This window comes from Rhinatrema bivittatum, chromosome 8 (assembly GCF_901001135.1).
Source record: "Rhinatrema bivittatum chromosome 8, aRhiBiv1.1, whole genome shotgun sequence".
Lineage (NCBI taxonomy): Eukaryota > Metazoa > Chordata > Amphibia > Gymnophiona > Rhinatrematidae > Rhinatrema > Rhinatrema bivittatum.
The window spans coordinates 83,472,221-83,493,802 of NC_042622.1; the positions used below are offsets into that span (position 1 = coordinate 83,472,221).

Below are 21,582 nucleotides of genomic sequence, written 5' to 3' on the forward strand. Positions count from 1 at the left end.
ATGGTACAATATATGTATGAGTGCATCCAAGCGACAAAAGGTATGCTTACATCTACTGGAGAACAGATACCACCCCCTCTCCTTGATATGGAAGAGTGTTCTAGGCACCTTTTACAGGCTGTATACGAAGGGTTTGAGACATCTTCCAGGGCGTCTGCTACAGCCATTGCAGCCCGCAGAATGGCATGGCTTCAATCGAGTGCCATTAGAGAGGATTTATATGAAAAACTTGCCAACCTCCCGTGCACAGGGAACAATTTGTTTGGAGAACGCTTCCAAGATACAGTTAGTAAACTAAAGGAGGAAGCTATTGCGGTTCAATCCTTAACAGCGCCATCACAATTTTCTTCTTCCCGCCGTTATTTCGGCTCTACTCATAGACAGTCGTTTGCCCGCAGACCCTATAGGTCTTACCAGTCATAGGGAACGCCTTCCTACCAATCATATCAGTGTCCACAAAAGCAACAACAAACTCCACATCAGCGAAGGGGTAAACCACGAAACCAGAGGCAGCCAGCCCAACAACCTGCAGCCCCGGTAAAATCAACACAATCTTTTTAGTACCACAGCTGCCACCACAGCACCAAGCACCACCAGGCAGAATCCATTCTTGCCTAGCAGCCTGGGAAAGTATAACATCAGATCAATGGGTTTTAGAGATTGTACGTCACGGTTACCAACTCCAATTTACAATGAAACCCACATTGCCCCACCTTGCAATTCGAATGCTTCAGAGATCCCAAGCACAACTTGGGGAGGAGATTGCCTTACTTCACTAACAACAAGCAATACAACTAGTTTCCCCGAAAGCCCGAAACTCAGGGTTTTATTCCCCATATTTCCTCATTCCCAAGAAATCTGGAAGCCTTCGCCCCATACTGGATCTTCGGGAGTTGAACAAATTCATGATCAAAGAGAAATTCAAAATGGTATCATTGAAATCCATTCTACCTCTGATTCAACCCAACGACTGGATGTGTTCAATAAATCTGAAGGATGCTTACACACACATTCCAATCCACCCATCCTCTTGGCGATACCTATGCTTTCGAAACAGGCATCAACACTACCAGTACAAGGTACTCCCCTTTGGCCTATCGGCTGCGCCCAGAATATTCACCAAATGCATGGTGGTGGTGGTGGCTCATCTCAGACAACAAGGTATGACAATCTTTCCATATCTGGACGATTGGTTGATAATAGCCTCGACTCCGGACATCTTGATCGACCACCTCCGACGGGTGATAAGAGTGCTTACAGGAATTGGGGCTGGTGATCAATTTCCAGAAATCGCATCTACAGCCAACACAAACTCTACAATTCATCGGAGCTTGTCTAGACAAGACACGGAACCGAGCATACCTGCTGAAAGACAGGGCGATACAAATGTGTCAACTCCTTCATTCGCTGAACCTAACACTAAGACCTTCGGCGAGACAAGTTTTAATTGTACTAGGTCATATGGCAGCAGCTATTTTCATGGTTCCAAACACCAGACTACATATGCGACATCTGAAGTGGGGCTTAAAATGTCAATGGAAGCAACACTCACAACCATTGACACAACGTCTATCATTAACATCTGAGATGAGGAAGGACATAACGTGGTGGCTCCTGGGCTCCACCCTTTCCAAGGGAGCACTGTTCAGCCCCCCTCCTCACAACGCAGTATTGACTACCGATGTGTCCCGCAAGGGATGGGGAGCACATCTCGAAATTTACGAAACACAGGGTTTATGGACAATGTCCAAGCAGACCTTGCAAATAAATTTATTGGAACTCAGAGCGATTCGAAATGCACTCCAAGTATTTCAAGACCACCTGAAGGGCCGCAGAGTCATGATCTACACGGACAATCAGGTGGCGATGTTTTACATCAACAAACAAGGAGGATCCGGTTCATGGACCCTATGCAAGGAGACCCTGATAATCTTCGAACATGCTCACCAACATTGCATACATTTGCAAGCAACTTACCTACTGGGAGTAGCTAATACAAGGGCGGACAGGCTAAGTCACACCTTTCATCCGCACGAATGGGCACTCAATCCAGAAGTAGCCCACAAAATCTTCATACAGTGGGGAACACCCTCGATAGATCTCTTTGCAACGGAAATAAACACTCAATTTTCCAGCTTCTGCTCAATAAGACCCAGCCAGCTCAAAATCGCTCAGGATGCCTTCCTCATTCCGTGGTCAAAAGGCCTCCTGTATGCCTTTCCTCCCATACCACTCATTACCAGGACAATTCAAAAGTGCATAGCAGACAGGGCTCAACTGATACTCATAGCCCCAGCCTGGTCCAGACAGCCGTGGTACAGCTTCCTTCTACGACTGTCAATCAAAGACCCAATTCGACTACCGAATCGACCAGATCTACTGTTCCAAGAACAAGGGACGCTCCTGCATCCGCTGCACTCTTCTCTTCATTTGACAGCATGGAGATTGAACGGCTCCTCCTAACGGAACAAGGAGTTTCCACTTCAACACAATTCATCTTGTTAGAATCCAGGAAACTCTCAACTAAAAAGAATTATAGCTATAAATGGAAACGCTACTCTACCTGGTGCATTTCCAATGGCATAGAACCATTGGACTGCTCACCTGAGCTACTCATGGATTACCTTCATACCCTATACACAGCTGGTCTAGCAACATCATCCATTAAAGTTCATCTTAGTGCCATAGGGGCATATCATAGGCTAGTTAATAATATTCCTATCCCCAATCACCCCTTGCTTTCTCGTTTTCATTAAAGGGCTAACTCACCTTCGTCCCCCGATCTCTAAACCTCCAGTTCCATGGAACCTCAACATAGTTTTAGAACAGCTCATGCTTTCCCCGTTTGAACCTATGGACTCGCACACATGAAATACCTTACATGGAAAGTAGTATTCCTTTTAGCAGTAACATCTGCATGCCGAGTCAGTGAATTGCAAGCCTTAGTCCACTATGCACCATATTTACAGTTTTACCACCAAAAGGTAGTTCTCAGGATTCACCATCCTTACTCCCAAAGGTGGTTTCTCAATTCCATCTAAATCAAGCCATAGAACTACCTATCGTTTTCCCTAAACCTCATTCTAATGATAGGGAAAAACTACTGCATACACTGGACTGCAAAAGAGCATTAGCATACTACAAAGAGAGAACACATTCTGATTCCCGTGTTTCTCAATTATTCGTCTCTTTCAACCTGAAAGCACCTGGTCTACCAGTCTACGCACCATCTCCAGCTGGATAGCACAGTGCATCAAATTCTGCTACGAGAAACAGAAACTACTTCTACATTCTGTTCCAAAAGCTCACAAAGTCAGGGGAGTGGCTGCGTCATTAGCGCATCTCAAGAATGTGCAACCTGTAGACATTTGTAAGGCAGCTACATGGTCATGGCTGCATACCTTCAAGTCCCACTACTGCCTTGATCAACAAGCAGCCACTGATCCAAAGATAGGGCAAGCAATCCTGCAGTCTCTATCCTCTTGTCCACGATGACTGCCACACTAAATGGATCACGCAAACATATACACATCACGGACAGCGTGATCAGGAGCTTGGGACTCCCATGACAGCATGGCTAATTCAGCCATGCTATCAACGGGAAAAAGCAAGTTTGCTTACTGTAAACGATGTTTCCGTAGGCAGCAGGATGAATTAGCCATGCTGATCCTTCCTCCTCCCTGGCAGTCGATCGCCTGTTCGACTACGTTAAAGCTTAATCACAGACTGAGGAGAATCTGTTACTTTCCTGCGTGGGAACACACGCACAGCCGCAGAGAGCAAAGCTCTAGCCTCTGCTTGGTAAAGCTCTGCCTCCCGGGCCCTGAATGACAGTTCCCATGACAGCATGGCAAATTCATCCTGCTATCTACGGAAACACTGTTTACAGTAAGCAAACTTGCTTTTTTCCTCTAATAAAGAACCAAATAGATATAGAAATGTCAGAAAATGACAATTTTTATAAAGTTTAAAAAATACATTATTTAAATTTAAAACAACTGCAAAATTATGCAAATTTGCCACATAATTGCCATAGAATTTTGAAAAATCTGCATCAGAATTTGCCAGCTGTTGCCACAGAATTTTAAAAATTCTGCTGCAGGAAACCTGGGCCTCTGGTATTAATACACAATTTGCTTTCTACTGTCACAATCTGCAAATATGAGAACATAAAACTTACCTAAGTTGTTTTGCATAGTTGATTTCAATTTCTGTTCTCTCTTTTACAAATTTGATGTATTTTTCCAGAAAGTCAATTCCCCATTGTGTGTGTTTCTCCAAGTTGTCAAACTGATCCTGTGGTGAAGCAAAGCAAGACATTATATTCTCATTCTAAGGCTGAAGATAATTAAAAAAATAACTATTTTCCAAGTTTTTACACATGACCATGAAAGGGAGAATTGTAAAATTGCTCACCTTTATGCAAAGTCTGCAGGTATTTTTTACCCAGAGTTTGCCCTAATTTTCAAAGGGAAAGTATGTGTGTACTTTTCCTTTGAAATTATCCCAGAAAAACTACTCACACATGTTCAAACATGATAATTTACTCAGGTAGTTTTTTCCTGAGAAAAGTATGCATGTAGGAGCAAATATCACCCCATGAATATCTCCCCCTACTGAGAGTAAAAGTACATATATAGAGGCCCCGCATTTCAGATGGGCAATTTTCTAAAAGCCCATTTTCCACAGGGAAAGTACTGTTTTACCTGCAGAACTAGCTTTGAAAGTTGAACAATGAATACAGAATAGTGCTAAGAGTTTGCAGGATTACAGACTGGCTGGGCTTTGCAGTGCCCAGGCTTATATTTATTTATTTTTAAAGATGAGCTAAATGCAGGTTTCTTCTTCCAGCATACCTGTACAAGAGTATTTGCTTTAAAAAAATGTATTACTGATTCCATCACTAACAGCCACTGTATTGTTCTTAAGAATAAAAAGCTGATCACTGAACACCCTGAGATGGAATAGGCCTGTGTATTATAGCACAAGGTCTATTTCATAAACCAGGGGTGAGAAAACTGGGAGACAGGCGCCCCCCCCCCCCATGGGGGGGCCCTTGAATAAACCTGAAAGGGGGCACACTGGCTGCCCAAGCAGGAACGAAAAGAATGGCCATGCTGTCGAGTCTTGATGCCATGAAGGCACTGCAAGCTCAGGAGGGAGGGGAGGGAGCTGCCAGAACGTAGTGACATCTCTTTCGGTTAACCAGGAGCAGGAGCTTTTTCTGTTGTGGTGGGCTCAAATGATGAGCTGCTTACTCTGATCAGAACTAGACATAGCAACAGCCACTGTGGTATTCCACAACCAGGGAATACCTGCCACCCTCAAGCCTCAGCCCATGAGGAGTTCCTGCTGCTGCCTGGTCCCTACGCAGGGAGAGAGATCACAGCTGTTGCCCACCAAAGGGGAAAAAAGTGGTGAGGTTAGGGAGGGGAATAAGCAAAGAGGCCAGAAAGAAAGAGGAAGTGGAAGGGAGAGAGGGAGGAGGTAGGAAGAGAAAATGAAGATGGTGGATAATACCTTCATAGTCGATAGAATGGTTTTCTCGTATCTTTCCTGGATGGGCGACTTGCAGAAGATGGAGTTTCTGCAGTAATGATGGAGAGTTGGCGCAGAGTTTCATTATGATCTTTCAGCTGCACAACAGCATCTTGCACCTTTTCTCCAAAAAGGTTGTCACCAGTGCAAGGAAGGTCCACTAATTTTTCCTGGACTTCAGGCCTGAGGTCGGATGCCTTCAGCCATGCCCATCTTCTGGCGCTAATGCCACCAGGCAAAGAGAAAAAAGAAACCCACCCACCATCAACCACCTGCAGCCCCGTAAGAAATGGAAAAGAAAAAGGCAGGAGCCTTTTTTAAAAAACATCAGAGAGACAGCGGGAGGCCCGTCATCAGGAGCCCCGCCCACTAGCTCAACGTCATCAGCGCCTGAGCGCAAAACGAGCGACACCACCAGGCGTCGTGCGCCGAAGGGGCACGACAAAGGGGCAATCCCCTTTGTGCACACTGCAATACTAGCAGTACTCAATCTCTTGATATCTCTTGATAACTCCTGAATGAACAAAGAATGCCTAACCATCAACCCCCCAAAGACCATAAGATCAACAGAAACAACCCAATCACTTACACCAATTCGAAAGACAGAGAAATGAAAACAAAAATAAAACCCAAACATCATCTCTCAACCATTACCCACAACAATAACAAATCCCTCAGCAGCTACTTAACACTTTCTTTCCTACTCTTTAATGCTCAATCTATAATTTAAAAAATACCAATCATCAACGACCTTCTTCATGATGAAAAACCAGATTTCATAGCCATCACAGAAACATGGGCAAACAACACTGATACAGTACTAATTAACCAAATCAATAACTCTACCTACAGAACCTTTTCAATTCCCAGACCTAAAAAGAAAGGCGGAGGCCTTATGCTAATCATCAAAAAAATTTACAGATGAAATTAATCCCAACAAGAAATTGCTCTCCACTGGAAATTGCACTATTTAATTCTCCACATCTACAAATCTGTCTGGTATACTGCCCCCCCCCCCCCCCCCAATACTCTAGATAAAAACTGCTCATCACTTATTGAATTTTTCCTGATCAAAATATCAGTCAACAAACCCATAATTATTCTTGGTGACTTCAATCTACACATAGACACTTCCCCCTACTCTCCTGCCTGTACCTCAATCATTGACGCACTATCATCACTGGGTCTCAGTCAAATTATCAATGCCCCAACACACAAAGCAGGTCATACACTAGACCTTGTCTTCATCAACACTAACATTTGGTCAAACCACCAAACTAAGATAACAAAAATACCATGGACAGACCACTCTATCATCCACGCAAACTTATATTCAAATTGTAAACTAACAACAAGAATAAGCACAACTAAATCCTTCTCATACCGTCCACCTTTTTGCATTGAAATTCTTCAAGCAAATCTACAAACTGAACTAACATAGACCTATCAAACACCAAAAATGCAACTTCATCCTGGATTACCATAACTAGAACTGTAGCTGACAAGATAAATCCCATGATAATAAAACTATAAAAGAAACAAAACATCAGAACCTTTGGTACAATGAAAATATCAGAGCAGCCAAACAGAAACTCAGAAAAAAAGAGAAATCATGGAGAAACAACAAAACAAACACACTACTAAACGCATACAGAGTACAACTAGCTGAATACAAAAATCTCATCCATAAAACAAAAAAAGACTTTTACACTAACAAAATAAACAAATACCAACAAAACCCTAAGATGCTCTTCAACATAATAAAAAGCCTAACCAAATCATCTTACAATGACCAACCACAATCAACATCAAAGATCTCTAGTAACGACTTCGCAGATTTCTTTAATGAAAAAATCAAAACCCTCATAAAGAACAACCTAAAAAATGACTCTCAAGACCAGAAAATGCCAAATATTTAAATAAAAAGCTGGCCCAACTTTGAAACAGCATCTTCTTTAGACGTCCAAATGATCATTAAAAAAATGAACCCAGCCAAACATCCTATTGACGCCATTCCCATTACAACGATAAAAATTCCCGAACCACCAATAACTAAAACGATAACTGAAATCGTAAACCTCTCCCTCATGGAAGGAAACTACCCAGAATGCCTAAAATCAGCAATCATCAAACCCATTCTGAAAAAGAATAATCTTGATCCTGAAAACCCAATGAACTACTGACCCATATCAAATCTCCCATTCATTGCCGAAATCATTGAAAAAGTCGTCCATACACGACTCACTGACCACCTAGAAGAAAACAACATCCTGCTATCCGCTCAATTTGAATTCAGAAAACAACTGAACACAAATGCTTCTACTAGCAATGAATTACTTTGTACTCAAAGGTTTTGAAAAAGGCCACAGCTACCTTCTAATACTACTTGACCTTTCTGCAGCCTTTGATACAGTAAATCATTCCATCATGATAGACCATCTATCTGAAATTGGAGCTAAATAAACCACCCTACAATGGTTCTTCTCTTACCTATCACAAAGATCCTACCAAGTACTACTCAATGATTCCCTCTCAAAGAAAATCAATCTAAATACTGGAGTTCCCCAGGGTTCCGCTCTGTCAGCAACGCTTCCATTATGCCACTTCCTATCAAATCTCAATCTGATACACTTCATCTATGCTGATGATATTCAAATATTAATCCCAATAAAAAAATCACTAGAAGAAACTTACAAATTAACAGCAACTTGCCTAAACAATATAAAGGAAATACTAACCAACTTAAAACTCATCCTCAACTTCGACAAGACTGAAATGATTTTATTAGACAGAAAGAACAACTCTCCTCAAATACCACCACTCAGTCTAATGAACCAAAATTCAGTCATATCTCCAATCAATCATGCCCGCAACCTTGGAGTAATAATTGACAGAGAACTTTCTTTTTAAAACCCTATCACAACAAAAATCAAAGACGGATATCATAAACTACTTACTCTCCATCATTTAAAACCTTTTCTTTCCAATAATGATTTCAGATCAGTCCTTCAATTACTAATTTTCTCCAACATAGATTATTATAACTCACTCCATTTCAACTTACCTCTAAACACCATTCGCCCACTACAGATCCTACAGAATACAGAATACAGCTGCAAGAATCCTCACTGGATCCAAAAAGCATGACCACATCACCCCAATACTTGTTTCACTACACTGGCTACTATTAAGATTCAGAACTGAATACAAAGTACTATCTTATCCTTCATAAAATTATATATGAAAAACAAGAAAATTGGCTAAGCTCATCTATAAAACTAAATACCCCAAATAGAAACCTCAGATCAGCAAACAAGGGACTTCTAAAAACACCTCCTACACGTTCCTGCCTACTCACTATATTTCAGTTTCTCTACAGCTCAGCCTCCAGGGATCGCTGTTCCAGCTTCTAAGGGACTACAGCCCAGCCGGGCATTCCAGCTCACTACTGCCACCTCTGGTGGTTCAGTATATTGTCTAATAAAAGAACTAGTGTGTGATGGTCTCCATACTCTGAGCCTGACCGGTAGTCCCTCTCGGGGTCTTCCCCGGGGGTGTGGTCATCTGCCACTGGTCCAAGGATCCACCCACAACTCTCCAAAATATTACAGAATGCTAACTCCTATCTGATTGCTTCTCCCATCAGATAGCGGTTCCAGAACAGTATGTCCTGGGCCGGCCTGGGCGGCAAATCCCTGGGCTGGTCGTCAGCGGGAATCCGCCCCTGATCGCAGTTATATCTTTTTTGAGATGCAGTGACCAGAATTGTACACAGTATTCAAGGTACGGTCTCACCATGGAGCGATACAGAGGCATTATGACATTTTCCGTTTTATTCACCATTCCCTTTCTAATAATTCCCAACATTCTGTTTGCTTTGACTGCCACAGCACACTGAACCGACGATTTCAATGTGTTATCCACTATGACGTCTAGATCTCTTTCTTGGGTGGTAGCACCTAATATGGAACCTAGCATTGTGTAAATTTCATCTGCCATTTCGATGCCCAATTTTCCAATCTCACAAGGTCTTCCTGCAATTTATCACAATCTGCTTGTGATTTAACTACTCTGAACAATTTTGTACCATCTGCAAATTTGATTGTCTCACTCGTATTTCTTTCCAGATCATTTATAAATATATTGAAAAGTAAGGGTCCCAATACAGATCCCTTTTGATACTCCACTGCCCACTCCCTTCCACTGAGAAAATTGTCCATTTAATCCTACTCTGTTTCTTGTCTTTTAGCCAGTTTGTAATCCATGAAAGGACATCGCCACCTATCCCATGACTTTTTACTTTTCCTAGAAGCCTCTCATGAGGAACTTTGTCAAACACCTTCTGAAAATCCAAGTACACTACATCTACCAGTTCACCTTTATCCACATGTTTATTAACTCCTTCAAAAAAGTGAAGCAGATTTGTGAGCCAAGACTTGCCTTGGGTAAAGCCATGCTGACTTTATTCCATTAAACCATGTCGTTCTATATGTTCTGTGATTTTGATGTTTAGAACACTTTCCACTATTTTTCCTGGCACTGAAGTCAGGCTAATCGGTCTGTAGTTTCCCGGATCGCCCCTGGAGCCCTTTTTAAATATTGGGGTTACATTAGATATCCTCCAGTCTTCAGGTACAATGGATGATTTTAATGATAGGTTATAAATTTTTACTAATAGGTCTGAAATTTCATTTTTTAGTTCCTTCAGAACTCTGGGGAGTATACCATCCGGTCCAGGTGATTTACTACTCTTCAGTTTGTCAATTAGGCCTACCACATCTTCTAGGTTCACCGTGATTTGGTTCAGTCCATCTGAATCGTTACCCATGAAAACCTTCTCCAGTACGAGTACCTCCCCAACATGCTCTTCAGTAAACACCAAAGCAAAGAAATCATTTAATCTTTCCGTAGAATCTATTATCGAGGTAGGATTCAAGCCAGAGAAGGGCGGTGCCAGCAATGCCAATTTCAGTTAGGCGGTTTAGAAGAATCTTGTGGCTGATGGTGTCAAAGGCGGAGGAGATGTCTAGCATGGCAAGAATGTAGGAATGGCCATTATCAATACCTTTAAGGAGGGTGTCAGTGAGAGTGGAGAGTTTCGGTGCTGTGGAATTTGCGGAATCCAAATTGAGAGGGGTGTAAAATATTGTATTTTTCAAGGTGATCAGATAGCTGGATGTTGATGATTTTTTACATTACTTTGGCTAAGAAGGGGAGGATTGAAATAGGTCGCTATTTGGACGGTTCGGAAGGGTTGAGATTAGGTTTCTTAAGGATAGGTTTGATGATGGCTTGTTTTAGAGAGGAGGGGACATAACCAGATGTGATGGAGCAATTGATGATATTGCCTAAAGGTTTAGATATCAGGTTGGGGATATCATGTTATGACTGTGGACCCATGGGCCAGCTAGAAGATGATGATGCAGCGCTGAGGGGAGGTCCACAGTGGAGTCGTAGCCAGGAGGCAGACCAGAGCCAGGGGACCAACAGGATCTTCACCACTGGAGACCAGAGATCCTCCCGGGAGGAGCCCTTGGGGAGCTGAGCCGCTTGGACTTAGGTGGGGTCTCCTGGAAAGGGGTGTCCAAAGAGAAGTCTGAGTCGAGGCAGGCAGCAGAGAGACAAAATGTGGAAACAGACCAAGCTTCGGGGCAGGCGGCAGACAGCAGAGACCAGAGACAAGCCAGGAGTCAAGACGGGCAGCAAAGCAGCATATCGAAGAACATACCAAAGTCAGGAGCCAGGAAGACGAGCAGGAGTAGAAGCAGGCGAGGACGGGCTGGAAACAGGAACAAGGCTGGAACAGGAACAAACAGGAACGAAGACAGCAACTAGATGACTCCAGGGGGCGAACCTCATTGCAAGGCAAAGAAGGAGAGTCTGAACAGGGTTTAAATAGCTGGGAGCATCTGACATCACGTCTTGAGGAGGAGTTCGTTTTCCCACGCTGGTCTCTTTAAATTGTCAGCCCACGCGCGCCTAAGGGGCGGGGTAGCAGCTGAAGCAGGAAGTGCAGGAGCTCGGCGGCATCTCCCTTGTGGAGACGCCACTGTGGAAAGGCCGAGCTGTGGCCCAGGAAGAGCGGAGGGCCGCCGGGAGTCACCCCGGAGCTGGCGGGGAGAGAGGCAGGAGCCTGGCCGTGGCGTCCCGTGGCCGGGAATTGTAACAGTACATCCACTCTCACCTCTGCATGAAGGAGAGTATTGTGGGGAGGGAATTCATATGGAATTTCTCCCAAAGTATATGCTTGTTCAGGCTTCTTAAATCCAGTATGGGTCTCAATTCCCCTGATTTCTTTGGGATAAGAAAATATTTATTTAGACATTTTATATACCATCGTTCCTTGTAAAGATCTCAATGATTTACAACAATTACATTCATAGGTATAAATCAGCAAATATGAATGGGTTACAGAGGAAGTATTCATAAGCAGGCATTAACATCTATCAATTGAATTGTTCAACTAAATATTAATTAAAGATCAAGGACATAAGGCATGAAGTACAAAAATAGTGGGAATAGAACACCCGGCATGGTGTTACAGAAGAATCTGTTCTATTTGAGGAGCAACTCCATATCCAGGTGGAGTAGTGTCAAGTGAGACGGAGCCAGATTGAAGGCTGAGTGATGAGAAAGTGTGGGAAGCCAGGAAAAATGCAAATGGTATCCCGACTACATAATCTTGAGAACTCAGTAATCTTTGGTAATCTTGTGCCATTCCCCAAGGTAGTGCTTAATTCTTCCCCCTACTGGAGAGAATGGTTGCTGGGTTTGAAAAGCAGTCGAAAACTTGATCCAGGTTTGGGCTGGACTTGTTGCACTGTCTTAGGTTAACTGCGCTCATGCTATTAAGTGCAAGTCGGAAGTTGCTGCTGCTATGGAAGTGGAGGCGGCATCCGGTATCAATGGAATTGCCAGAAGGGGCATCTCTGATAATACGGTCTTTTAAAAGTGTAGTGCGCCTTGCGGAAGACGGTTGTTCCAACTCCATGGAAACAGATTGGACCACCACATGTTGTTCTTTTATTTAAGCAACTGTTTCTCTGAGTTTTTATCTGAAAAGGTGATCCCTTTGACAGGGGATATCATATTATAGGCTACTGGCTCTCAATTAAGCCATGTAGCATGCTCCAATGGATGCTGTTGAGGTGTGTGTTGTGGTATTGAACATTTCAAAGATGAATCAAATGAGATGGTGTATACACTCCTTTGCATCCATGAGTTGCCGAGAGTATGCTCTCCTATCTTCACCAGATAGAAGAAAAGGTTTCAATTTTTGTGTACAATCTGAACCGTGTAGAATTGATGAGTGGAGATTTGTGCATTTAGCATGAAACTTAGGAACACCTTTTAACCAAAATTGTCCAGTAACCTGGGATCCTTCCCTGGTGGAGTATTTGAGTATATCTTTGTCTTATTTGCTCCAGGAATTTTGTACTCTACATTTGAGGTTTAGCTTCTGTACAACTGGGGCACAGGAAATAGGATGCAGAATCTCATGGAACAGGATAGTTGCTGGCTGTGTCAGAGTTGTTACGACTGTCGCTGCCCAACGTCTCCACTCCGCCCTCCTTACCTCTCTGGCAACTCCTCCCGCGGTTGACGGAAGTTTGGCTGCTGCGGTGTCTGCCTGCCGTCCTCTCCAGCGTCCCCGGTCCGGCTTGGGTGCTGCCTCCCGCCATGCTGTCCAGCTGCCTTAGGGCGTGCGCGCCATGTGGCCCTGCTTCAAATACTTTCTTTGGCGCAAATCTCAGGGGCGTCCCCCTATGACGGCATCACGCATCCCGGATATAAAAAGCCTACACTACTGCTAGCTAATCGAGTTAGCAAAGGTATTCTTTCAGGAACTCATTATGGATGGGATTCGCTCTCCGTACCTAGCTACTCTGCTTCTCCATTATTGGACTTACTCTAATTGGGGTACCCGCTCCTCGGGGGCCTCTCTCTTCTCTTTCAGGTCGCTGTCTGGAACCGGTACTCGCTCCTCGAGGGCCCATGTTCCCGGACTCGCTGCCTGGACTTCACTTCTGCCTGGAAGATACCACTGCCTACACCATCAGTGAATTACCATCTACTTCTTTCAGAGCTGTTCCCTGGAACCAGGTACTCGCTCCTCGAGGGCCTTCCTTTACTCCAGCTCCTGTGTTTCCTACCGAGAGAAACGGCTGTGTGAGTACTCAACCAACGAGGCTCTATTCCAGAACCCTGCACATACTTCATTGTACTCACTATCTCAGTTTCTATTCACTACAGCACAGCCATTGTGGGATCACTGTTCCAGAGCCCTGAGGGACTACAAGCCCAGCCAGGCTTCATCTCTGCTCACTACTGCCACCTCTCATGGCTCCTCAATATTGTTAATAAAAGATCTATCTGTGTTGTGTGTCCTAAAGCTGAGCCTGACCTGTGGCCCCTCACGGGACTTCCCCCCGTGGGTGTGATCAGCAGCCACAGTGTCCAAGGGTCCACCCAAAACCTTACAAATAATAACAAGAGTATACACAATTTAGAGGAGACCAACCTTTGCGCAGAGATCTTTGTCCTTATGTACATTAACTCTGAGTGCTTTTCCCAACTTCTCCAGAAACCTGAAGTAGGAAAGGTTTTCCAGTGGAAATAAATGTTCTGGAGATTCTGGAAGAGGTTTGAAGGGGATCCCTGTCAATCCCTCTTCTGAGCCTAGAGGTAAGGGAACACTAATTCAGGATCCCAATGATGAAGAAGGTGACTAAGAAAGGGTCCTTGGTCACCTCAGAGGGATATACTTCTGATGTATATTATTTGACTGGCTGAAATCCCCTGCAAGCGAATGCCATGGGCTAGAATCACCTCGCAGAGGTTCTGATGGAGTATTTGCATGAACTGGAAATACTGGGACTCCTTCTTGTGGGAGTAAAGTCGATATCTTAGAGAGGTTGGAAGGTACCCTCCTTATCCTTAGCCACCAAAGAGGTAAGAAATCCTTCACCAGCTTAGCTACTTGATCGCAGTGCTGATGTGCCCTCTTATCCTGGTGTGAGTGGTGGAACATCCTCTTCTGACACTAGAATATAATCTTATACATCTTCTAGACTCTGTAAAATATCGAATGAAAGCCAATTAGATGCGAGAGGTACCAGAGAGGAAATGGGATCTGGGGTCTCCAGATGTAGCCCTTATTCCATTAAATTTACTGGTGAAAGGGCCTTGGTAATTGGTGGAGGCTGGGGTATCGTATCTCCTTCTGCCCCTGTTAACATTCTCAGAAGGATAGCATACAGCTGCATGGGGAGCTCTACAGCATGAAGCTTCAATGATGGAACAGTTTTAATGGCCAAAACCATTGAGGAATGATGTTCCGGGGCTCGATGCATCAATGACATGCGTTGATGGTGCCAAAGCACTGTGCATCAATGGTACTGATGCACCTGAGACTCAGTGCTTCTTCAGTGCCGACTGTTCCAGTGGCTTCACAGAGTGGCACCTCTTCTTCTTCAACGCATACCACGTTTGCTTACATACAGGAAAATAAGAGAAATAGAAGTACATGTCTGTGCTAGTGCCCAGATGAAAAAATACTGATGGGGCTCACAAGGAACAAGCTCTACTAACAAAGAGAGAGAGAGGTCTGTTTGATAACACCAAATGACATACCCACATATCAAGACTAATTTGGCCCTTCTTGTCAGCGGAGAAAGAGGCAATGATATTTTCTATTTTATTCTCCATTCCTTTTCAGATCATTCCTATTTGCTTTTTTTGACCACCAGCACACACTAATCTGAGGAGGTCAATGAATTGTCCACAAGAACTCCAAGGTCCTTTCCCTAGTTAATAACTAGGTAATACCTGTAGTTGGGATTATTTTTCCCTATGTGCATCACGTTGCATTTTTCCATATTACATTTATTCTGCCATTCAGTTGCCCAATCTCCTAGTTTCACAAGATCCTTCTGCAGTTCCTCACAAACCACTACCGTTTTAACAAATTTGAATAATTTTGTGTCATCTGCAAATTTGATAACCTTATTCATTGTTCCCTTTTCCAGATCAGTTATGAATATGTTAAACACCACAGGTCCTGGTACTGACTCCTGTGGTACTTCACTAATTACTTTTCTCCATTTAGAAAACTGGCTATTTAATCATACCCTCTGCTTCTAGCCTTTTAACCAATTATCAATCCACAACAGAACACTGTTTCCTGTTCCATGACTTTGTTTCTTAAATTCAGTATACTGGGTAAAAATAAAATACATAAGAACATAAAAAATTGCCATACTGGGTCAGACCAAGGGTCCATCAAGCCCAGCATCCTGTTTCCAACAGAGGCCAAACCAGGCCACAAGAACCTGGCAATTACCCAAACACTAAGAAGATCCCATGCTACTGATGCAATTAATAGCAGTGGCTATTGCCTAAGTAAACTTGATTAATAGCAGTTAATGGATTCTCCTCCAAGAACTTATCCAAACCTTTTTTGAACCCAGCTACACTAACTGCACTAACCACATCCTCTGGCAACAAATTCCAGAGCTTTATTGTGCGTTGAGTGAAAAAGAATTTTCTCCAATTAGTCTTAAATGTGCTACTTGCTAATTTCATGGAATACCCCCTAGTCCTTCTATTATTCGAAAGTGTAAATAACCGATTCACATCTACTGGTTCAAGACCTCTCATGATCTTAAAGACCTCTATCATATCCCCCCTCAGCCGTCTCTTCTCCAAGCTGAACAGCCCTAACCTCTTCAGCCTTTCCTCATAGGGGAGCTGTTCCATCCCCTTTATCATTTTGGTTGCCCTTCTCTATACCTTCTCCATCGCAACTATATATTTTTTGAGATGCGGCGACCAGAATTGTACACAGAATTCAAGGTGCGGTCTCACCATGGAGTGATATAGAGGCATTATGACATTTTCCGTTTTATTAACCATTCCCTTTCTAATAATTCCTAACATTTTGTTTACTTTTTTGACGGCTGCAGCACAGTGAGCTGATGATTTTAAAGTATTATCCACTATGATGCCTAGATCTTTTTCCTGGGTGGTAGCTCCTAATATGGAGCCTAACATCATGTAACTACAGCAAGAGTTATTGTTCCCTATATGCAACACCTTGCACTAGTCCACATTAAATTTCATCTACCATTTGGATGCCCAATCTTCCAGTCTTGCAAGGTCCTCCTGTAATGTATCACAATCTGCTTGTGATTTAACTACTCTGAATAATTTTGTATCATCCGCAAATTTGATAACCTCACTCGTCATATTCCTTTTCAGATCATTTATATATATATTGAAAAGCACCGGTCCATGTACAGATCCCTGAGGCACTCCACTGTTTACCCTTTCCCCTGAGAAAATTGACCATTTAATCCTACTCTCTGTTTCCTGTCTTTTAACCAGTTTGAAATCCACGAAAGGACATCGCCTCCTATCCCATGACTTTTTAGTTTTCTTAGAAGCCTCTCATGAGGGACTTTGTCAAAAACCTTCTGAAAATCCAAATACACTACATCTACTGGTTCACCTTTATCCACATGTTTATTAACCCCTTCAAAAAAATGAAGCAGATTTGTTAGGCAAGACTTCCCTTGGGTAAATCCATGTTGATTTTGTCCCATTAAACCATGTCTTTCTATATGCTCTATGATTTTGATCTTGAGAATAGTTTCCACTATTTTTCCCGGCACTGAAGTCAGGTTCAGTGGTCTATAGTTACCCGGTTCACCCTATAGCCTTTTTTAAATATTGGGGTTACATTGGCCACCCTCCAGTCTTCAGTTACAATGTATGATTTTAATGATAGGTTACAAATTTTAACTAATAGATCAAAAATTTCATTTTTGAGTTCCTTCAGGACCCTAGGATGCATAAGATCCGGTTCAGGTGATTTGCTACGCTTTAGTTTGTCAATCTGGCCTACTACATCTTCCAGGTTCATAGTGATTTCGTTCAGTTTGTCTGACTCATCACCCCTGAAAACCATCTCCGGAACTGGTATGTCCCCAACATCCTCATTAGTAAACACGGAAGCAAAAAATTAATTTAATCTTTCTGCAATGGCCTTATCTTCCCTAAGAGCCCCTTTAACCCCTCGGTCATCTAGTGGTCCAACCGATTCCCTCACAGGTTTCTTGCTTCGATATATTTTTTTAAGTTTTTATTATGAGTTATTGCTTCTATGGCCAACTTCATTTCAAATTCTCTCTTCGCCTGTCTTATCAATGTTTTACACTTAACTTGACAATGCTTATGTTTTATCCTATTTTCTTCAGATGGATCCTTCTTCCAATTTTTGAAGGATGTTTTTTTGGCTAAAATAGCCTCTTTCACCTCACCTTTTAACCATGACTGTAATCATTTTGCCTTCCTTCCTTCCAAATTTTTCTTTGGTTTTAACTATTTTTGTAAAAATGTGGAAAACTTTGCTGAAACGCCAACAAAAGGAAATGGCAGTGGGGTCCGAGAAAATTAATTGGACCTCCAGTGAAATTTAGAAAGCTATGTGGAAGAAAAACTGAGACACTTCTGTTAATCAGCATCCAGAGAATTTCTCGCATAGTGAACTGTATTGTGCAGCCCGCGAAACGTGGACACGGACTTGCATCTCAACTTCCGGACTTTAGATTTTGAAGCACGATAGCACCAACTAAGGGAAGTATTTTTTCCACATTTTTACAAAAATAGTTAAAACCAAAGAAAAATTTGTAAATTCAAAATTTACATGTAGTGGACCAATGATTAAAAAGACCCACAGCAGTAAAAATTACAAGTTACATACTTGCAAACCGCGAGTAGTATGAAGGTCCAATATATACAGATAAAGATAAGATAAAGTGATTTATATAATAATATCGCTTCACAAAAATTATAAAAGACTTTGTTGATGCAACGTGATTTATTATAGGTGAATCTTTGTTTCGTTGTACATTGGACATATTGATATAGGTAGATTTCAATTACCCCAATATTGACTGAGTAAGTGAAACATCAGGTCATGCTAGAGAGATAAAGTTCCTGGATGGAATAAAAGACAGTTTTATGGAGCAATTGCTTCAGGAACCGACGAGAGAGGGAGCAATTTTAGATCTAATTCTCAGTGGAACGCAGGTTTTGATGAGAGAGGTAACAGTGGTGGGGCCACTTGACAATAGTGATCATAATATGATCAAATTTGAATTAATGACTGGAAGGGAGACAGTAGGTAAATCCACAGCTCTAGCGCTAAACATTCAAAAGGGAAACTTTGATAATATGAGAAAAATAGTTAGAAAAAAACTGAAAGGTGCAGCTACAAAGGTAAGAAGTGTGCAACAGGCATAGACATTGCTAAAAAAATACTATCCTAGAAGCATAGACCAGATGTATTCCATGCATTAAGAAAGGTGGAAGGAAGGCAAAACAATAACCAGTACGACTAGTAGGTGAGGTGAAAGAGGCTATTTTAGCCAAAAGATCTTCATTCAAAAACTGGAAGAAGGATCCTTCAGAAGAAAATAGGATAAAGCATAAGCATTGGCAAGTTAAATGTAAGACATTGATAAGACAGGCTGAGAGAGAATTTGAAAAGAAGTTGACCATAGAGGCAAAAAGCTCACAATAAAAACTTTAAAATATATCCGAAGCAGAAAGCCTGCAAGGGAGTTGATTGATCACTGGATGATCAAGGGGTTAAAGTGGCACTTAGAGAAGATTGTTATGGTGCCGCCTGCAGCAGACCTACGGCGCAGCCCTCTCACCTTCTCCTGCAGACTCCAGCCCCTGGTTCCTCTTCACTAGCGGTGGTGGACCGCCAGCTCCAACCTCAGGTTGCCTCCGGCCCCGCCATGGTCCCCAGTGTTGCCAGCCAAGATGTCCTTGCTCATCGGGCCTCTCCACGTGGCCCGTGGAGAGACGCCGCCATCAGCGCCGCACCCCTCTCTAGGCGCACGCACATCGCTAGTTCTTTTAAAGGGCCTGCAGTGGGAACCTGGCCGCAGCCCCTGATGCTGACGTCAGACTCTTCAGCGTATATAAGCTCAGGCCTCGCTCCATAGCGTTGCCTTTGCAACTGGTCTCCTCGTACTCTGAGTACTCGTTGGTGATAGAGAATCCTCTCTACATCGTGTTCCTGATTCCCGTGGTTCCCGGTTCCTGTCTTCCTCGTTCCTGTCTCATCTATGTGTTGGACTGACTCTTTGGTTTTCGACTCTGCTTGTTTGACTACTCTTCTGCTCGTCTCCAGCCCTGAACTTCTGCTACGCCTGACTACTCTTCTGCCTATCTCCAGCCCAAGACCTCTGCTACGCCCGACTATTCTTCAATCTATCTCCAGCCCCGGACCTTAGCTCCGCTCAACTACGCCTGCCTTCTTCATGCCCTGACCATCGCCTTGCTTGACTACGTCTGCCTTCTCCACGCCCTGACCATTGCCTTGATTGACTATGCTACAGATCTTTCTGTGTCCAGAGTTCTACATTGCTTGCCACGACCTCCGCTTGCTGCCGGCTCTGATCCTAGCCTGTCAGTGACGCCTCCTCTTGCCTATCCTCTGGACGTGGACTTACAATGCTTCGGCCTTTCTTTGCTTGAGAGCCTCCAATTATCTCTTGTTCCTTTGATGCACGAGTTCCTATACCGAATCCAGTCCAGGGTAGGACAACACCATCTACCGGCTGCTGTCTCTGGGCTGAACCATCTCTCCTTACTGACTAACTTCGTGGCCCACCTAAGTCCTGCCGGCCCCGGCACCCAAAGGCTCAACCCGAGGGGAACGAGGGCTGGTATAGGTGAAGCTCCAGCGGCCTCTATCTTCAGCCCACTCCACCTGCCGACGGTGGGGACCCGTAGGTTCCCACCTACAGGTTGCATCAACCCCACCTCGGCCCAAGAGTCCACCTCCGTCGCAACAAAGATAAGGCCAGTGTGGAAAGATTAAACAATTTCTTTGCTTCAGTGTTTACTGAAGAGGATGTAGGAGAAATACCCATTCCGAAGAAAGTTTTCATGGGTGATGATTCTGATCAACTGAACCAAATCACTGTGAACCTGGAAGATGTGGTAGGCCTGACTGACAAACTGAAGAGCAGTAAATCACCTGGACCGGATGGTATACACCCAGGGTTCTGAAAGAACTAAAAAATGAAATTTCATAACTATCAGTAAAAATTTGTAACTTATCATTAAAATTATCCAATGTACCTGAAGATTGGAAGATAGCCAATGTAACCCCTATAGTTAAAAAGGGATCCAGGGATGATCCAGGAAACTATAGACCGGTGAGCCTGACTTCAGTGCCAGGAAAAATCGTGGAAACTGTTATAAAGAATAAAATCACAAAACATTTAGATAGACATGGTTTGATGGGACAAAGCCAACATGGATTTACCCACGGGAAGTCTTGCCTCACAAATTTCCTACATTTTTTGAAGCGGTGAATAAACATGTGGACAAAGGTGAACCAGTAGATGTGGTATATTTGGATTTCCAGAAGGCATTCAACAAAGTCCCACATGAGAGGCTTCTAAGAAAACTAAAAAGTCATGGGATAGGAGGCAATGTCCTTTTGCGGATTGCAAGTTGGTTAAAAGACAGGAAACAGAGAGTAGGATTAAATGGTCACTTTTCACAGTGGAAAAAGGTAAACAGTGGAGTGCCTAATGGATCTGTACTTGACCGGTGTTTTTTAATATGTTTATAAATTATCTGGAAAGGGTACGACGAATGAGGTGATCAAATTTGCGAACAACACAAAATTATGCAGAGCAGTTAAATCTCAAGTGGATTGTGATGAATTGCAGGAGGACCTTGTGAGACTGGAAGATTGGGCTTCCAAATGGCAGATTAAATTTCTAGTGGACAAGTGCAAAGTGATGCATATAGGTAAAAATAACCCTTGCTGTAGTTACACAATGTTAGGTTCTATCTTAGGAGTTACCAGCCAGGAAAGAGATCTATGCATCATAGTGGATAATACATTGAAATTATCAGCCCAGTGTGCTGTGGCAATCAAAAAAGCAAATAGAATGTTAGGAATTATTAGGAAGGGAATGGAAAATAAAACGGAGGATGTCATAATGCCTC

General features: G+C 43.1%; 1 protein-coding gene across 13 annotated transcripts in view; it reads right to left on the reverse strand.

Moving 5' to 3' along the window:
* Nucleotides 1-21,582, reverse strand: part of FNBP1 (formin binding protein 1) — a 547,949-nt gene that overhangs the window by 447,332 nt on the left and 79,035 nt on the right. For all 13 annotated transcript variants that reach the window (XM_029614281.1, XM_029614291.1, XM_029614288.1 and 10 more), the window contains exon 2: nucleotides 4,181-4,296. In XM_029614281.1, coding sequence (XP_029470141.1) covers nucleotides 4,181-4,296 — 116 coding nt within the window. The remainder of the gene's footprint in view (nucleotides 1-4,180; nucleotides 4,297-21,582) is intronic.